Genomic DNA, 18,520 nt, shown 5'->3' on the forward strand with positions numbered 1-18,520 from the left:
TTTTAAATTTTAAATTATATCAATTAAGTTTTCTGACCAATATCTTTCGTCTTTTACTGTTACAATACTGACATGATCATTAACAACGTTGTCATTGTGCTCATGTTAAATTGTTGACGTGGTAGTTCAATAAAAAATTCAATTTTTTTAAAAAAATTAAAAGAAATATATATATTTTTTATTAGAATGAACTGGGTAAATGAATTTAGGTTTTTCCATTTCAAAACTTAATATTATTAAATTTTATAAAAATATTAAATAAATTCAAAAAGTTCAAAAAATTAAAAAATTATAATAAAAAACATTTAGAAGTTAAAGCCTATGTACAGATTCAATGTGAAGCTAGAAAATATTATGTCGAAAATATTATGTGTAGTTGATTGAAGATGATTTTTCTAAATTATATAAAATTTTAAAAATATTTTTAAAAAGATATGTATTAATGTTCTAATTCATTTGGTATTTTTTAGAATATATAAAAAATATTTTAATAAATATATAAATAAATAAAATTAAAATTTATTGTAGGACATTAGAAAATTAACTTTATAAAGGCATTGGAAAATTTTTAAGGGACCTCTATATGGGTCCTGATGATAATAAGTATAACAAAGTTACAATATTAAACCATAAGGGAGTTAATATAAATCTAAGAGATACAAAGTTTAAATTATATTTTAGGAAACTAAAAAATGAACTTAATTTTGACGGCTTTTGTTTTTGTTTTACTACTATTTCCTTAATTTTTGGATGAGCAAGATTTACCAAACTAGATTAAACTTGGGCATAGAATTTAACTTTTAAATTATTTTTAATTATTTTTATAATTTTATAAAATTTAAAAAATTAATTTTTATAGATATATATTATTTTAATTTTTAAAAAATTTAAGTTTTGAAATGAATGAATTCAAGGTTCATTTCAATAAAAATTTAAATTATATTGACGTAATAATTGTAGTTGAAAAATATAAAAATGATTTATTAAAATAATAACTTTTGTGAATTCAATCATTGTACACTTAAGTTAAAAAAAAACAAATTTTCTTTTTTCAAATCATACTTTAAATCATACTTTTTCAAAAAGCAATTTTGAAACTCACACTTTTTATTCTAAAACATGCCTCAACTGTACAAATTGGAGCTCCTAATTCCAAAGTCGAAGCCATTTCTAACTTCATTGTTGAGATGGATGAAAATCTACTTAGAGCCCCTTTAAATGGCGGTTTACAATGCGATATGTTTAAAATTTTTTATCTCACACTATAATATTGTTACAGTATTTAATCTTATTGTTACCGTTGTTTTTATGTTAACAATATGTAAATACATTATTCATCCAAAGACACCTTTAGAAGAGAAAGTTCATTAAAAGGTGTAATGGTAAGGAAATACAAATAAGTCACTGGATCGAAAAAATTATCAGGTAAAAATTTAATGAGTGTATAGTTGCTAGTCATCATTAGTTCAACTGGGAACACTAATGTAGATCAACCTTGGACTTTCTGCACTACAAAGATTATCATCAAAATCTTAATAGCGGGAGGGGACATAAGAAAAGGGAAATGGATGCAAGAAGAGACTTTTTTTAACTGTATTTATGTGTATTTATCAAACTTATATTTATATATATCAATTTTTTTTGATAAATTACCTCATTAATCAATTTAACATTATAACATTTTTATTTTCGTCACTATAAAAAAATTATCAATTTAATCACTAATATTAATAAATTTGAGCAATTTAGTTCCTCCTCCGTTATAATGTCTATCAAGTGTGTAATTATTTTAAATAAATCCTTTACACAAAACGGTCGTGTTTCAATACCCAACTGCCATCGCACATCATGGTGAACATTTCTTCAAGCAATAGCAATGTCTCATCTCTCTGTCATTGACTATTAAGCATTTTGTTTAGGGAGAATGTAAATCGATCTAGGGTGACGATGACATTGGCGAGAGATCGTCGTTTACAATATTCTCCTAAAATAACATTTGCCAATCTTTAAAAAAAAAAAAACCATTTTCCACCCTTTTCTCTATTTCCTTGATTTTTTTTCTGACGATTTTTTACTGAAATCACACTAGCGATGGCCTTCTAAGAGTGGATTTTCCTTGAAATGTTGAATTTGAATCAAACTTTAATTTGTTCAAATTAAAAATCAGTGAATTAATCAATTTGACCATCAATTCAGTTATAAAAGTCTTGATCAAAATCATGAATCTCAAAATATTCGCACTTGTAAAAAAATTAAATATAAGAGGAAGAAGAAAGAAAAATAATATATAAAGTAAAAATAAAATATATAGAGAGAGAAAAATACATTTTTTTACCAAATCACAATTTTTATTTTGTTATCTTTATTTTTTAAATAAATATAATAATTTAAATGATGATGGAATTAATAGCCGTATAGTTTAAATATCACTACAAAAAAACGTTTTGATACCAAAATGAAGAAAATAACAATTTATTTTGGCAAAAAAAAAACATAGTTTAGGTTCTGATTAGTTTGTTAAACATTTTTTTTAAAAATAGATTTAACGGGTTTACTAACAAATAAATTAAGAAAGGTATCAAATTTTTAAGTTTATATTGTAATGAGGTGTAAATTTTTACAAAGATTGTGATATCGGTAGAATATTTACTTAAAGGAAAATATTAGTCGTTTGGCTAATATCACTTAGTAGTATATTATTATATTTGTTATCACATTATGGTTTTGTGTACTAAAAACAAAAAGCAAAGGTATCAAACTTAAAGTAATTTAAGTATAAATTATAAAGGGGAAAAGGATATACTTTTTAAGTTAAATTTATAGGTTAAATCTTAACCATTTATTTTAATTTATCTTTTTTATTTAGGTGTAAGGACGGCAAGCTTCTTCAGTACCACAAATCTGAAAGAACCTGCCAACTGCAACAGTACATATGCAAAAACCTGAAATCATGACCTAGAGTGGAGTGGAGATTTAATAAGTCTACGTTGAACTATTCTTCTAATAAAAGCAAAAAGAACCTGAGGTGATCTTCCATGTAGCCTACTATTTCTTTCTTGCCGTAGCATATAGAAATATATGCATAATGCATTCCATGATATTCCAACAAATTGCAGGCTTGCACACTGCAGTTCCATAGTTGGTATCGTATGTTTTTATTATATTTGTGAGTACATTATATACTAAATTATGATAAGTTTGAACAAAAAATTATATAATTCCACTACTCCATGTTGTATCTATTTAAGTTCCCGGAGTGACCAAAAAAATCCAACGGAGAAGAGAAAGTTTCCGCCATGGGATCTTCTTGTACTGTGAAAATCCTTGAGATTGCTCAAATCAAACCATCCCTTGAATTACCGAACTGTACCATTGAATTCTCTTTGCCGCTCACTTTCTTCGACAGTTTCTGGTTCACATTCCCACCAGTTGAGGGACTCCTTTTTTACAACCTTAACGACTTAACCCCTGCAGATTTCAGCTCAGAAATCCTCCCCAAACTCAAGCAATCTCTTTCTCTAACGCTGCGTCATTACCTCCCCGTCGCTGGAAGCCTCAAGTGGCCATCGGATGCCCCCAGACCCTTCATTTTGTACGCTCCAGATGATGGAGTTTCAGTCATAGTTGCCGAGTCTGGTGCAGACTTTCACCGTCTCTCCAGCAATGGAATCTATGAAGCTGTTGAGTTACATCCTTTAATACCCCACCTGAGATCCTCAGATGATTCTGCATCAATTCTAGCTATTCAAATAACATTTTTTCCTAGTCAAGGTTTTTTCATTGGAATCACAGCTCATCATACAGTTCTTGAAGGAAAAACTACATCCATGCTGTTGCGCGGAAGCGTGTGAAAGAGTAAAATTATTGTATTGAAAAATCACACTAAGTTCAATTCCCAGGAAAGAGAGGTGGATCACGAGGATCGCTTACATACCAGATCTTTCCTAGCCAGAATATCCCTCTATCATAATTTAATAGCACAATAAATCACTACAATAACACTTGCAAAATATGCAGAACAAAAATAAAGAACACTAGAATTTTAACGAGGTTCAGCAAATTTTGCCTACGTCCTCGGGCACTACCAAATATATTTCACTCCAAAAATACAAGTGAAAGTTTACAAATAGGGAGAGAGAACAATTGCCTTAAGTAGAGAATGGCAAGTGTGGGATGAAGAAAGTAAGAAATGGTTAGGCCTATTTATAGTTGAGGTTCAAGGATCAACTTGCAATGTCCCTATACAATTAGGGACCAAAATTGCAATTATCCCATGCCAACTTTTAATCCAACTTGTGTAATGACCCAAAATTCATGGGCATCGGAAAAGTATAATATCGGGCCTCCGTCCTAGTAAATTGAGTCCGAAAATAATTATTAGAAATATTTACGAGACTAGTAGTGTGTTTAATTAGGTTTTAATTAAGTAAATTTAGCTTAATTTAGAGTAATTAGTAAAAAGGATTAAATTGAATAAGAGTAAAAGTTTAATTATAGATTAAAGGAAAATAATAGGGACCAAATGGGCAATCAAGCCACATTTGGAAGTTGAGGCGGCATAACATTGTAAAAATCTTAGATTTTTATATTATTATTTATATAAATATATAAATTAATTATAAAGTATATTATTAAATTAATTATATTATAAATATTATATTATTATATATAAAAGAAACAAAACAGAAAAGAAACAGAATAGAAAGAACAAAGAAACAGAATAGAAGAGACGAAACAGGGGAGAAGCAGGGGAGAAAGAAGAAAAAGAAGAAAAAAGGGGAAATAGGGTTTTTGAAGCTTGAAATTTAAATTGGTAAGTCAAATTAGCCATTTTCTCTTAATTCTAATGTTTTAAAAGCTTTAAAACAAAGTTTTGATGGAATTAAGTTGATATTTTGTAAGTTCATAGGTTTTCAAGTATAGTTTATGTTGAACAAAAGAGATGAATTAGGGATTAACTTGAAGGAATTTTAAGTTAGAATTGAAAAAGGGATTAAATTGTAAAAGAAACTATAAGTTTTTTTTGTTTTAGGGACTAGATTGAGGAAAATTCGGAATTAAGAAAATATGTTAAAAATTTAATAGTTAAATTTGAGTTTAAATGAAATTTGAATAGGAATAAGGTGTGAATTGGTGTTATAAATTTGGTTATTAACATTTTTAATCAAAACAGTTTTGGGAAGTAGCAATGGTCTGACTTTGAAAATTCACTAAAAATTTTATAAATTGAACTAGAGGATGAACAAAATATGGAATTAAAGCTTATTGAGTCTAGTTTCTTATAGTAGAAACAATGTAAGCAATTAATTGATGAATCAAGAGATATTTGAAATTTTGTAATACTGGTTCGGGGTGATTTCGAGATGCCCTGTTTTAACTTTGGAAAATCATTAAAAATTGTACAAAAATTATTATGGAGTGTAATTTATATATGTGAACTCCTTAATGAATCTAGTTTCAAAATAAATAAACAAGAACCTTATTCAAGTTCTGTACAATGAGATAATTTAGTTTTAGTGGAGAGAGGTCAGAACTGTCAAATGAAATAACAGGGGAGTATTTAACGAATAAACTGTATTAAATGGCTAGACCAAAAATTCTGGAAATTTTATGATTATAAGATATATGAGTCTAGTTTTAAGGAAAATTTACGGATATTAATTTGGAGTTTCGTAGCTCAAGATATAAATAATTTAGTAACAATGACCCAAGTAGACAGCTTAATGGTGAAATTATATAAATACATTAAAAATGGTTAAATTTGCATGTTTAGGCTCATGAATTAAATTGAATCATGTTGTATTGATTATTATAAATTATTATTTTCGTAGCCAACAAAGAACCTAAAGCATCAGCATCGAAAGGAAAGGAGAAAGTCATCGAGGAGTAAACTCGAGAAAATTACGGTTTGTATTACTATAATTCAAGTTATTTATTATTAAATGTTAAATTTTAATTTATGTGTCTAGTAAATGAAATGTGAGGTAAGTATTATTATTATTATTATTATTATTATTATTATTATTATGAGTGGGAATTAAATTGAATAGTTGATATGAAATAATATTTGAATTGTTTGTTGATTGAAAGCGGGAAATGAATTTAAATCGAATAGTGACCGATATTAAATTGAATGGAAATGTATTGAGTTGTGAAAATATGTTAATTGCGGATTAATTATTGATTGAAAGGTGGAAAAATGATTGAATTGAAAGTGTGAGAAAGTGTGATTGAATTGGGATTATATGTGATTTAAATACCCTATTAACTAGTCGGGCTGAGTCGGATATAGTTGGCATGCCATAGGATTGGAAGAGTTCAGGGATACTTCGACCTCGAGTCGATGAGACACTGGGTGTCACTATATTTCTTCGGATAGATTCGATGAGGTACTGGGTACCAACTTTCTTCGGCTTTGCCGATGAGACACTGGGTGTCAACTATTGCTTCGAACTATCCGATGAGGCACTGGGTGCCATTCTGGTGTGTTTGGTTGGATCCGTGTATCCGCCAAAGTCCGAGTTTTGTTAATAGGGTAAATGATGAAATGATAAACCGAACGAGTTGGTCAAACGAGCTATTGAAATGATATGAAAAAGTTGAATTGTGAATTGAAATGTGAAATGAGATTGAGAAATGAACCTAAGGTTCGTGAATTATTCAAACTCAAATTGTGGATATACGATATTGGTTGATGAATTGCTATTGTTGAAATATTTAATTTAAATTGTATATACGATTTATGCTTTACATGTACATTATTGTTATAATTTGAATTATGGTAATACCACTGAGTATGAATTACTCAGCGTACGGTTGTTTCCGTACGCAGGTCAATAGAAGTCAAAGGTCTCGGTTCAGCATCCAGATTAATCCCGGCTTCGGCAAAACTTGGTGATGTATTTTTCCTTTGGTAAAGGTGGCATGTACATAGATTGTGTATAAAGGTTATTATGTTTTATTATATAATGGTTAAAAATGTTAGTATTAAAAGTTTATGGATTTTAATGAAAGAAGTCTATCTATTTTATCTAATTAGTACATTGTTAAATTTTAAATTGGTATTGTGTAGATTGAGTTTGATTAGAAGTATTTAGAATAGAAAATGTGAATGTGAAATGAATTGGTTGAATTGATGATATTTGGGAACTATATGGTTTTAATTTGCAGGGGGTTTTATGTAAAAATAAGCAGAAATGCTGCCGAAATTTTTATAAAAAAAAAAATGAAGTCATTTGGTAAACAAATTAATAAATTTTATGAATTATTTTAATATATTGGTTATTTATTTAAGAATTGTTGTAAATCGTTCGATACGTCCGGTAATGCCTCATAATTCTGTTCCGGCGACGGTTCGGGGTTAAGGGGTGTTACATTTTATGGTATCAGAGCTATCAGGTTTAGCCGATTCTCGGCCTAAATCGAGCTCGGAATTGAGTCTAGATGTACATGCCACTGTCGAGTTAAACTGAGTCGGGATTTTTGGATGCTGACCTATTTGTTTGTTTTGTTTTATAGATTAAAGATGTCTGAAGAAAGAATAAATGATACTGATGAAAGAATGTATAGTGAAGATAGAGAATTAGATGAAACAGAATCTGTTGCACCGAGTGTGAATCCGTTAGGCAACCAACCTTCTAATGTAGAACGAGAAAATGTCAGAGATAGAGATGAATCCCAATTACTGAGAATTATAGCTGATGCATTACAAAGAGTAGCAGGAACTACTCCTGTTACGACTTCAGTACCTACTGTTAGACGGGCTCCGATAAAGGAACTGAGGAAATATGGTGCCACTGAATTTATGGGTCTAAAAGGAGTTGATCCATCCATAGCTGAAAATTGGATGGAGTCGACTAAAAGAATTTTGCAGCAATTGGATTGTACCCCCCGAGAGTGTTTAATCTGTGCCGTATCGTTATTACAAGGGGAAGCTTATCTATGGTGGGAATCAGTGGTTCGACATTTACCAGAGAGTCAGATAACGTGGGATCTATTTCAGAAAGAGTTTCAAAAGAAATATATCGGGGAGATGTATATTGAAGACAAGAAACAAGAGTTTTTGTTGCTACAACAGGGTGATATGTCAGTAATAGATTATGAGAGGGAATTTTCGAGACTCAGTAGATATGCCTCCGAGTTTATTCCGATAGAAGCCGATAGTTGTAAAAGATTTTTACGGGGTTTACGAGACGAGATCAAAGTGCAGCTAGTATCCCATCGGATCACTGAGTTAGTAGATTTGATTGAACGAGCTAAAATGGTGGAACAAGTTCTGGGCCTCGACAAAAAGACTGAAGTTGTTAGACCAACCGGGAAGCGTACAGGAACTACCAGTTCGAATCCTCAGCCGAAAAGACCAAAGGAATTCCAAAGTGGTTGGAGATCCAGTTTCAGGTCAGACAGAGGTGGTAGAAATAGGGGAAAACAGACGATGACATCTACTGGCAGTGTGAGAGGTCCTTCCCGAGAAATAGATATTCCAGACTGCCAACACTGCGGAAAGAAACACAGAGGGGAATGTTGGAAATTAACTAGAGGCTGTTTTCGATGTGGTTCTACAGACCATTTCATCAGAGACTGTCCGAAAGTTGATAGTACTGTACCCGTGACATCACAGAGATCGGTATCTACAGCTAGAGGCAGAGGGTTAGGAAGAGGTGGTTCGGTTTCAAGGGGAGGAAGTATTAGGAGAAGCAATGATATTGCTACTCAGCAGTCTGAGGCTAAAGTACCTGCCAGAGCTTATGTGGTCAGAACACGGGAAGAAGGTGACGCCCACGATGTAGTAACAGAGAGGTTGAATTTGCTATAGAAGTGTATCCGGGTACAGCACCAATCTCTATACCACCGTATCGAATGTCACCCACTGAGTTGAAAGAGTTGAAAGTGCAGTTACAGGACTTGTCAGATCGTGGATTTATTAGACCGAGCATCTCACCTTGGGGAGCTCCAGTATTGTTTGTTAAAAAGAAAGATGGATCGATGCGGCTTTGTATTGATTACCGGCAGTTAAACAAAGTGACGATCAAGAACCGGTATCCGTTACCCCGTATAGATGATTTATTTGATCAACTAAAAGGAGCTTCAGTATTTTCAAAGATTGACTTAAGATCTGGGTATTATCAGCTGAAGGTAAAAGAAAGTGATGTTCCGAAGACTGCATTTCGTACTCGATATGGTCATTATGAATTTTTGGTGATGCCGTTCGGGTTGACTAATGCTCCAGCTGCTTTTATGGATCTGATGAATCGTATTTTTCAGCCGTATTTAGATCAGTTTGTGGTGGTTTTTATTGATGACATCTTGGTTTATTCGAAGTCAGAGTCAGAGCATGATCAGCATCTCAGAACCGTGCTACAAATTCTGCGAGAAAAACAGTTGTACGGGAAACTAAGTAAATGTGAATTCTGGTTATCAGAGGTAGTATTCTTGGGACATGTTGTATCTGCGGATGGGATTAGAGTTGATCCGAAGAAGATCGAGGCAATTGTTCAATGGAAGGCACCAAAGAATGTATCAGAGGTACGCAGTTTTCTTGGTTTGGCTGGGTATTACAGAAGATTTGTAAATGGGTTTTCGAAGATAGCTTTGCCGATGACCAAATTACTACAGAAGAATGTTCCATTTATCTGGGATGATCAGTGTCAGAGGAGCTTTGAAACATTGAAACAGATGTTGACAGAGGCACCAGTTTTAACTTTACCAGAATCAGGGAAAGATTTCATAGTGTACAGTGATGCTTCTTTGAATGGTTTGGGTTGTGTATTGATGCAAGAAGGAAAAGTAATAGCTTATGCATCTCGACAGTTGAAGTCACATGAACGCAACTACCCGACACACGATTTAGAGTTAGCTGCTGTAATCTTTGCATTGAAGATTTGGAGACATTACTTGTATGGTGAGAAATGTTATATTTACACTGATCATAAAAGTCTAAAATATCTTCTGTCACAAAAGGAGTTGAATCTGAGACAGAGACGGTGGATTGAACTTCTGAAAGATTATGATTGTGTTATAGATTATCATCCAGGGAAGGCAAATGTGGTAGCAGATGCATTGAGTAGAAAAGCAGCGATTGAATTACGAGCAATGTTCGCTCGACTTAGTATTAAGGATGATGGAAGTTTGTTAGCTGAGTTAAGAGTCAAGCCGGTGATGTTTGATCAAATCAGAGCAGCACAGTTAAAAGATGAAAAGTTGATGAGGAAAAGAGAAATGGTACAGTATGGTGCGGTAGAAAATTTTAGTATTGACGAGCATGATTGTTTGAGATTTCGGAATCGAATTTGTGTTCCATCTACTTCTGAGATTAAAGAATTGATTCTCCGAGAAGCACATAATAGTATTTTTGCTTTGCACCCAGGAGGAACGAAGATGTATCGTGATCTACGAGAACTGTATTGGTGGCCAGGAATAAAGAAAGATATAGTTGAATATGTCAGTAAATGCTTGACTTGTCAGCGGGTAAAAGCAGAACATCAGGTACCAACAGGCCTGTTACAGCCTATTACTATTCCCGAGTGGAAATGGGATCGCATTACCATGGATTTTGTTACGGGGTTGCCATTGTCAGTGAGTAAAAAGAATGCTATTTGGGTGATTGTTGATCGACTCACAAAATCAGCTCATTTTATAGCAGTTAGAACCGACTGGTCATTACAGAAGCTTGCCGAGGTTTATATTCGAGAAATTGTTAGATTACATGGTATTCCGGTATCAATAATTTCAGACAGAGATCCTCGATTCACTTCGAGATTTTGGAAGCAGCTGCATGAATCATTGGGTACTCGACTTAGTTTCAGTACAGCTTTTCATCCTCAAACTGATGGACAATCTGAACGAGTAATTCAGATATTAGAAGATATGCTTCGAGCTTGTGTCATTGATTTGAATCAGGTTGGGAACGTTATTTACCATTGGCCGAGTTTGTTTATAATAATAGTTTCCAATCTAGTATTCAAATGGCTCCATATGAAGCACTTTATGGTCGAAGGTGTCGATCACCAATATGTTGGACAGAATTAAGAGAAAGAAAAGTGATTGGGCCGGAATTGATTCAAGAGACAGAAGAAACAGTTAAAAAGATTAAAGATAGACTGAAAGCCGCTTTCGACAGACAGAAATCTTACGCAGACTTGAAACGACGAGACATTGAATATTCCGTTGGTGATAAGGTATTCCTCAAAGTATCGCCGTGGAAGAAAATTTTGAGATTTGGTCGGAAGGGAAAATTAAGTCCGCGCTTTATTGGGCCGTATGAGATAGTGGAAAGAATTGGGCCTGTTGCTTATCGATTATCCTTACCTCCAGAGTTACAGAAAATTCATGATGTTTTTCATGTTTCGATGCTTCGGAGATATAGATCGGATCCTTCTCATGTTATTCCCACTGAAGACATTGAACTTCGATCTGATTTAACTTATGAAGAAGAACCAGTTCAAATATTAGCACGAGAAGTGAAAGAATTAAGAAATAAACGGGTTCCTTTAGTAAAAGTTTTATGGAGAAGCCATAGTGTGGAAGAAGCAACTTGGGAACCGGAAGAGACAATGAGAGCACAATATCCTCATCTCTTCTCAGGTAAATTTCGAGGACGAAATTTATTAAGAGGGGGAGAAATGTAATGACCCAAAATTCATGGGCATCGGAAAAGTATAATATCGGGCCTCCGTCCTAGTAAATTGAGTCCGAAAATAATTATTAGAAATATTTACGAGACTAGTAGTGTGTTTAATTAGGTTTTAATTAAGTAAATTTAGCTTAATTTAGAGTAATTAGTAAAAAGGATTAAATTGAATAAGAGTAAAAGTTTAATTATAGATTAAAGGAAAATAATAGGGACCAAATGGGCAATCAAGCCACATTTGGAAGTTGAGGCGGCATAACATTGTAAAAATCTTAGATTTTATATTATTATTTATATAAATATATAAATTAATTATAAAGTATATTATTAAATTAATTATATTATAAATATTATATTATTATATATAAAAGAAACAAAACAGAAAAGAAACAGAATAGAAAGAACAAAGAAACAGAATAGAAGAGACGAAACAGGGGAGAAGCAGGGGAGAAAGAAGAAAAAGAAGAAAAAAGGGGAAATAGGGTTTTTGAAGCTTGAAATTTAAATTGGTAAGTCAAATTAGCCATTTTCTCTTAATTCTAATGTTTTAAAAGCTTTAAAACAAAGTTTTGATGGAATTAAGTTGATATTTTGTAAGTTCATAGGTTTTCAAGTATAGTTTATGTTGAACAAAAGAGATGAATTAGGGATTAACTTGAAGGAATTTTAAGTTAGAATTGAAAAAGGGATTAAATTGTAAAAGAAACTATAAGTTTTTTTTGTTTTAGGGACTAGATTGAGGAAAATTCGGAATTAAGAAAATATGTTAAAAATTTAATAGTTAAATTTGAGTTTAAATGAAATTTGAATAGGAATAAGGTGTGAATTGGTGTTATAAATTTGGTTATTAACATTTTTAATCAAAACAGTTTTGGGAAGTAGCAATGGTCTGACTTTGAAAATTCACTAAAAATTTTATAAATTGAACTAGAGGATGAACAAAATATGGAATTAAAGCTTATTGAGTCTAGTTTCTTATAGTAGAAACAATGTAAGCAATTAATTGATGAATCAAGAGATATTTGAAATTTTGTAATACTGGTTCGGGGTGATTTCGAGATGCCCTGTTTTAACTTTGGAAAATCATTAAAAATTGTACAAAAATTATTATGGAGTGTAATTTATATATGTGAACTCCTTAATGAATCTAGTTTCAAAATAAATAAACAAGAACCTTATTCAAGTTCTGTACAATGAGATAATTTAGTTTTAGTGGAGAGAGGTCAGAACTGTCAAATGAAATAACAGGGGAGTATTTAACGAATAAACTGTATTAAATGGCTAGACCAAAAATTCTGGAAATTTATGATTATAAGATATATGAGTCTAGTTTTAAGGAAAATTTACGGATATTAATTTGGAGTTTCGTAGCTCAAGATATAAATAATTTAGTAACAATGACCCAAGTAGACAGCTTAATGGTGAAATTATATAAATACATTAAAAATGGTTAAATTTGCATGTTTAGGCTCATGAATTAAATTGAATCATGTTGTATTGATTATTATAAATTATTATTTTCGTAGCCAACAAAGAACCTAAAGCATCAGCATCGAAAGGAAAGGAGAAAGTCATCGAGGAGTAAACTCGAGAAAATTACGGTTTGTATTACTATAATTCAAGTTATTTATTATTAAATGTTAAATTTTAATTTATGTGTCTAGTAAATGAAATGTGAGGTAAGTATTATTATTATTATTATTATTATTATTATTATTATGAGTGGGAATTAAATTGAATAGTTGATATGAAATAATATTTGAATTGTTTGTTGATTGAAAGCGGGAAATGAATTTAAATCGAATAGTGACCGATATTAAATTGAATGGAAATGTATTGAGTTGTGAAAATATGTTAATTGCGGATTAATTATTGATTGAAAGGTGGAAAAATGATTGAATTGAAAGTGTGAGAAAGTGTGATTGAATTGGGATTATATGTGATTTAAATACCCTATTAACTAGTCGGGCTGAGTCGGATATAGTTGGCATGCCATAGGATTGGAAGAGTTCAGGGATACTTCGACCTCGAGTCGATGAGACACTGGGTGTCACTATATTTCTTCGGATAGATTCGATGAGGTACTGGGTACCAACTTTCTTCGGCTTTGCCGATGAGACACTGGGTGTCAACTATTGCTTCGAACTATCCGATGAGGCACTGGGTGCCATTCTGGTGTGTTTGGTTGGATCCGTGTATCCGCCAAAGTCCGAGTTTTGTTAATAGGGTAAATGATGAAATGATAAACCGAACGAGTTGGTCAAACGAGCTATTGAAATGATATGAAAAAGTTGAATTGTGAATTGAAATGTGAAATGAGATTGAGAAATGAACCTAAGGTTCGTGAATTATTCAAACTCAAATTGTGGATATACGATATTGGTTGATGAATTGCTATTGTTGAAATATTTAATTTAAATTGTATATACGATTTATGCTTTACATGTACATTATTGTTATAATTTGAATTATGGTAATACCACTGAGTATGAATTACTCAGCGTACGGTTGTTTCCGTGCGCAGGTCAATAGAAGTCAAAGGTCTCGGTTCAGCATCCAGATTAATCCCGGCTTCGGCAAAACTTGGTGATGTATTTTTCCTTTGGTAAAGGTGGCATGTACATAGATTGTGTATAAAGGTTATTATGTTTTATTATATAATGGTTAAAAATGTTAGTATTAAAAGTTTATGGATTTTAATGAAAGAAGTCTATCTATTTTATCTAATTAGTACATTGTTAATTTTTAAATTGGTATTGTGTAGATTGAGTTTGATTAGAAGTATTTAGAATAGAAAATGTGAATGTGAAATGAATTGGTTGAATTGATGATATTTGGGAACTATATGGTTTTAATTTGCAGGGGGTTTTATGTAAAAATAAGCAGAAATGCTGCCGAAATTTTTATAAAAAAAAAAAATGAAGTCATTTGGTAAACAAATTAATAAATTTTATGAATTATTTTAATATATTGGTTATTTATTTAAGAATTGTTGTAAATCGTTCGATACGTCCGGTAATGCCTCATAATTCTGTTCCGGCGACGGTTCGGGGTTAAGGGGTGTTACAACTTGCCAACCAATTTTACTTTCTACTTTCGGTGCCCACCCTTTTTGACTTTTCAAACAATGGGTGGGTTCCAATAATCTCCACCTTGAAGATTTGATTAGGATAATCTTATCTTCACACAATTCTTTCTGCCTTTGACAACAATACTTGATAGTGCCTTCTTCAACTGTTAAACTTGCAGGATATTAATCAAGTTCAAACAATGTTCGAACTTGGTTGCTGTTACCACCTTGGTCATCATATCTGCGGGATTATTTGCAGTCTTGATCTTCTGAAGACAAATTTTCCCCTCTTCAATAATTTCCCGCACAAAATGGAATCGTACGTCGATATGTTTTGTACGTGCATGATAGACTTGATTCTTTGCTAAATGAATAGCACTTTGACTATCACAATACACGTTAATATGCTCCTGAACCAACCCCAAGGTTTTAGCCATACCTTGTAACCAAATAGCCTCCTTTACAGCCTCTGTTACAGCCATGTACTCGGCTTCTGTGGTTGACAATGCAACTGTAGACTGTAGTGTAGACTTCCAACTTATTGGTCCTCCAGCAAGTGTAAACACATAACCGGTGGTTGATCTTCGCTTGTCCAAATCACCGGCATAGTCAGAATCAACGTACCCAATAACACCTTTACCAAGTGTATTATCCTGCTTGAACAGTAATCCAACATCCACGGTCTTCTGAATATACCGTAGAATCCATTTCACAGCTTGCCAATGTCCTTTTCCAGGATTATGCATATACCTGCTCACTATACTAACTGCCTGTGAAATGTCGGGTCTTGTACACACCATTGCATACATCAAGCTACCCACTGCATTAGAATACGGAACTTGCAACATGTATTCTCGTTCCGTATTCGTCGAAGGAGATAGTTGTGCAGAAAGCTTGAAATGAGAAGCCAACGGGGTACTTACAGGTTTGGTCTGCTCGTTCATGCCAAACTGCTGTAGTACTTTCTTCAAATACTGCTTCTGAGACAAGCTAACTCTGCCATGAGCTCTATCTCTACATATTTCCATGCCAAGAATCTTCTTAGCTTCACCTAGATCTTTCATCTCAAACTCGAGATTGAGTTGAGTCTTCAATCTCTCAATCTCAACTTTGCTCTTAGATGCTATCAGCATATCATCAACATATAAGAGCAAGTATATGAAAGTTCCTTCTTGTAGCTTCTGAAAATATACGCAATGATCAAATTTACTTCTTGTGTACCTTTGCCCTTTCATGAACTGATCAAATCGCTTGTACCACTGCCTCGGAGATTGTTTCAATCCATAAAGCGACTTTGTCAGTTTGCAAACCCAATTTTCTTTATCAGCAACATTGAATCCATCAGGCTGAGTCATATAGATTTCCTCTTCCAAATCACCGTGTAAAAATGCTGTCTTCACATCAAGCTGAACTAGTTCAAGATCGTATTGCGCAACCAAGGCTAGCAAAATTCGAATAGACGAATGCTTCACAACTGGAGAAAACACTTCATTGTAGTCTATTCCTTCTTTCTGAGCGTAACCCTTTGCTACCAATCTAGCCTTGTATCGAATTTCATTTTTACCAGGAAATCCTTCCTTCTTTGCATATACCCATTTGCATCCAATTGCCTTCTTTCCCTTGGGCAGTCTCACCAACTCCCAAGTCCTATTTTTATGAAGAGACTGCATTTCTTCATTCATAGCTTGCTTCCACTTTACACCATCAGAGTTACTTATTGCTTCTGTGTAAGTGGAAGGAACATCATCATCTGCAATTGGAAGTGCATAGGCCACCATATCGTCAAAGCGAGCAGGCTTACGAATCTCTCTTCTTGGCCTCCTATATGCAATTGAATCTTGTTGCTGTAGAAGTTCTTGGGTCGAAACTTCTTCATCATTTGTTCTTTCAATATTAGCTGGATCATCATTAACCTTTTCAAACTCCACCTGCTGCAAAGTACTACTGGTTTTGTCATCCTTTTGTGAATCCTCGTTCTTCATCATGGTTGATTCATCAAAAGTTACATCTCTACTGAAAACAATTTTCCTTGTATCAGGACACCAGAGACGGTATCCTTTTACACCACCAGTTATACCCATGAATAATGCTTTCTTTGCTCTTGGGTCTAACTTAGATTCTTTTACATGATAATATGCAGTGGAACCAAAAACATGTAAAGAATCATAATCAGTAGCAGGTTTACCAGTCCACATCTCCATAGGAGTTTTTCCATTTATTGCAGCTGATGGCAATCGGTTAATTAGATGGCACGCATATGTAACTGCCTCAGCCCAAAATTCCTTGCCCAATCCAGCATTGGACAACATACATCGAACTTTCTCCAGTATAGTCCGATTCATGCGTTCTGCCACCCCATTCTGCTGTGGTGTATCTCGAACAGTGAAGTGTCGCACAATGCCCTCATCTTGACATACTTGTAGAAATGGATCATTTTTGTACTCAGTACCATTATCTGATCGAAGTCGTTTGACCTTTCGACCTGTCTGAGTCTCCATCATCTTCTTCCACTTCAGAAATGCATCCAAAACTTCATTTTTTCTTTTCATTAGATACACCCATACTTTTCTTGAATAATCATCAAGAAAAGTGACAAAATAGTGCATACCTCCCAAAGAAGCCACTTTGGTAGGTCCCCACACATCACTGTGAACATAGTCCAGAATTCCTTTCGTATTGTGAATTGCTGAACCAAATTTTACCCTCGTCTGCTTGCCCAGAACACAATGTTCACAGAATTCCAATTTGCAAGAATTTGCACCTTTCAACAAGCCTTGCTTCGCCAAAGTCTGCAAAGCTTTTTCACCAGCATGTCCCAATCGCCTATGCCATAACCTGGTAGCCTCTGAATCTGCATCTTTCGCAGAAGCTGTTGATGTTGATCCAATAACTGTACTTCCATTTAAATAGTACAAGTTATTTCTTCTAGTGCCTTTCATCACCGTCAATACCCCAGCTACTACCTTTAGTAATCCATCTCTCAAAGTGATTGTGAGCCCTTTAGATTCTAGGGCCCCTAATGAGATGAGATTTTTCTTCAAGCTGGGTACATAGCGAACATCTGTCAGAACTTGGATTGAGCCGTCATGGTTCTTCAATTTGATTGTACCTACACCCATTGTCTTACAAGCACTATCATTGCCCATAAAAACAACTCCACCTTCTAGTTCTTCAAGACTAGAAAACCAGTCCTTATTAGGACACATATGGTAAGTACATCCCGAATCCAATATCCACTCATCCGTTTGACATGCCATTGCCATGCCAACCAAGCTAAAGTCTGACTCCTCATCATGCTCCGCTACACATGCATTAGAAATAGACTTGCCCTTTTGTAACTTAGGACAATTCTTTTTCCAATGCCCTTTCTCACGACAAAAGGCACATTCATCTTTGGCGGGTCTCCCTTTGGACTTACCCCTTCTACCAGGTTTGCTGCTGTGTGAACGACCTCTTACTGTTAAGACTTCTGCAGTTGTATCTCTGTGATCTCTTTTATCTTTCTTTCGAGTCTCAGATCTATACAACGCACTACAGACTGCATCAAATGTGATTGAATCTTTCCCATGAAGCAATGTGGTGGTAAGATGATCATATTCATCAGGAAGGGAATTCAACAACAATAATGCCTTGTCTTCATCTTCAAATTTCTCATCCAAATTTAGCAAGTCTGCTAAAATTTTATTGAATGAGTTCACATGGTCATTCATCGACATACCGGGTGCATACGTGAACCGAAAAAGTTTCTTTTTCATATAAAGCCTATTTTCAAGACTTTTCGTTAGAAACTTTTCTTCCAATGTATCCCACAGCTTCTTCGC

The 18,520-nt window shown here is 33.6% G+C and overlaps 1 protein-coding gene across 1 annotated transcript; it reads left to right on the forward strand.

Annotated features, from left to right (window-relative positions):
* Positions 1-3,296: 3,296 nt before the first annotated feature.
* Positions 3,297-3,851, forward strand: LOC107910875 (phenolic glucoside malonyltransferase 1-like). Its single transcript, XM_016838798.1, has one exon. It carries the CDS (start codon positions 3,297-3,299, stop codon positions 3,849-3,851), a length of 555 nt encoding a protein of 184 aa, XP_016694287.1.
* The last annotated feature ends 14,669 nt before the right edge of the window (positions 3,852-18,520 follow it).

This window comes from Gossypium hirsutum, chromosome A11, assembly GCF_007990345.1.
Source record: "Gossypium hirsutum isolate 1008001.06 chromosome A11, Gossypium_hirsutum_v2.1, whole genome shotgun sequence".
Lineage (NCBI taxonomy): Eukaryota > Viridiplantae > Streptophyta > Magnoliopsida > Malvales > Malvaceae > Gossypium > Gossypium hirsutum.

Bases quoted from the DNA above. Each gene is read 5' to 3' on its own strand.
- LOC107910875 (XM_016838798.1), top strand. From the start codon at position 3,297: ATGGGATCTTCTTGTACTGTGAAAATCCTTGAGATTGCTCAAATCAAA.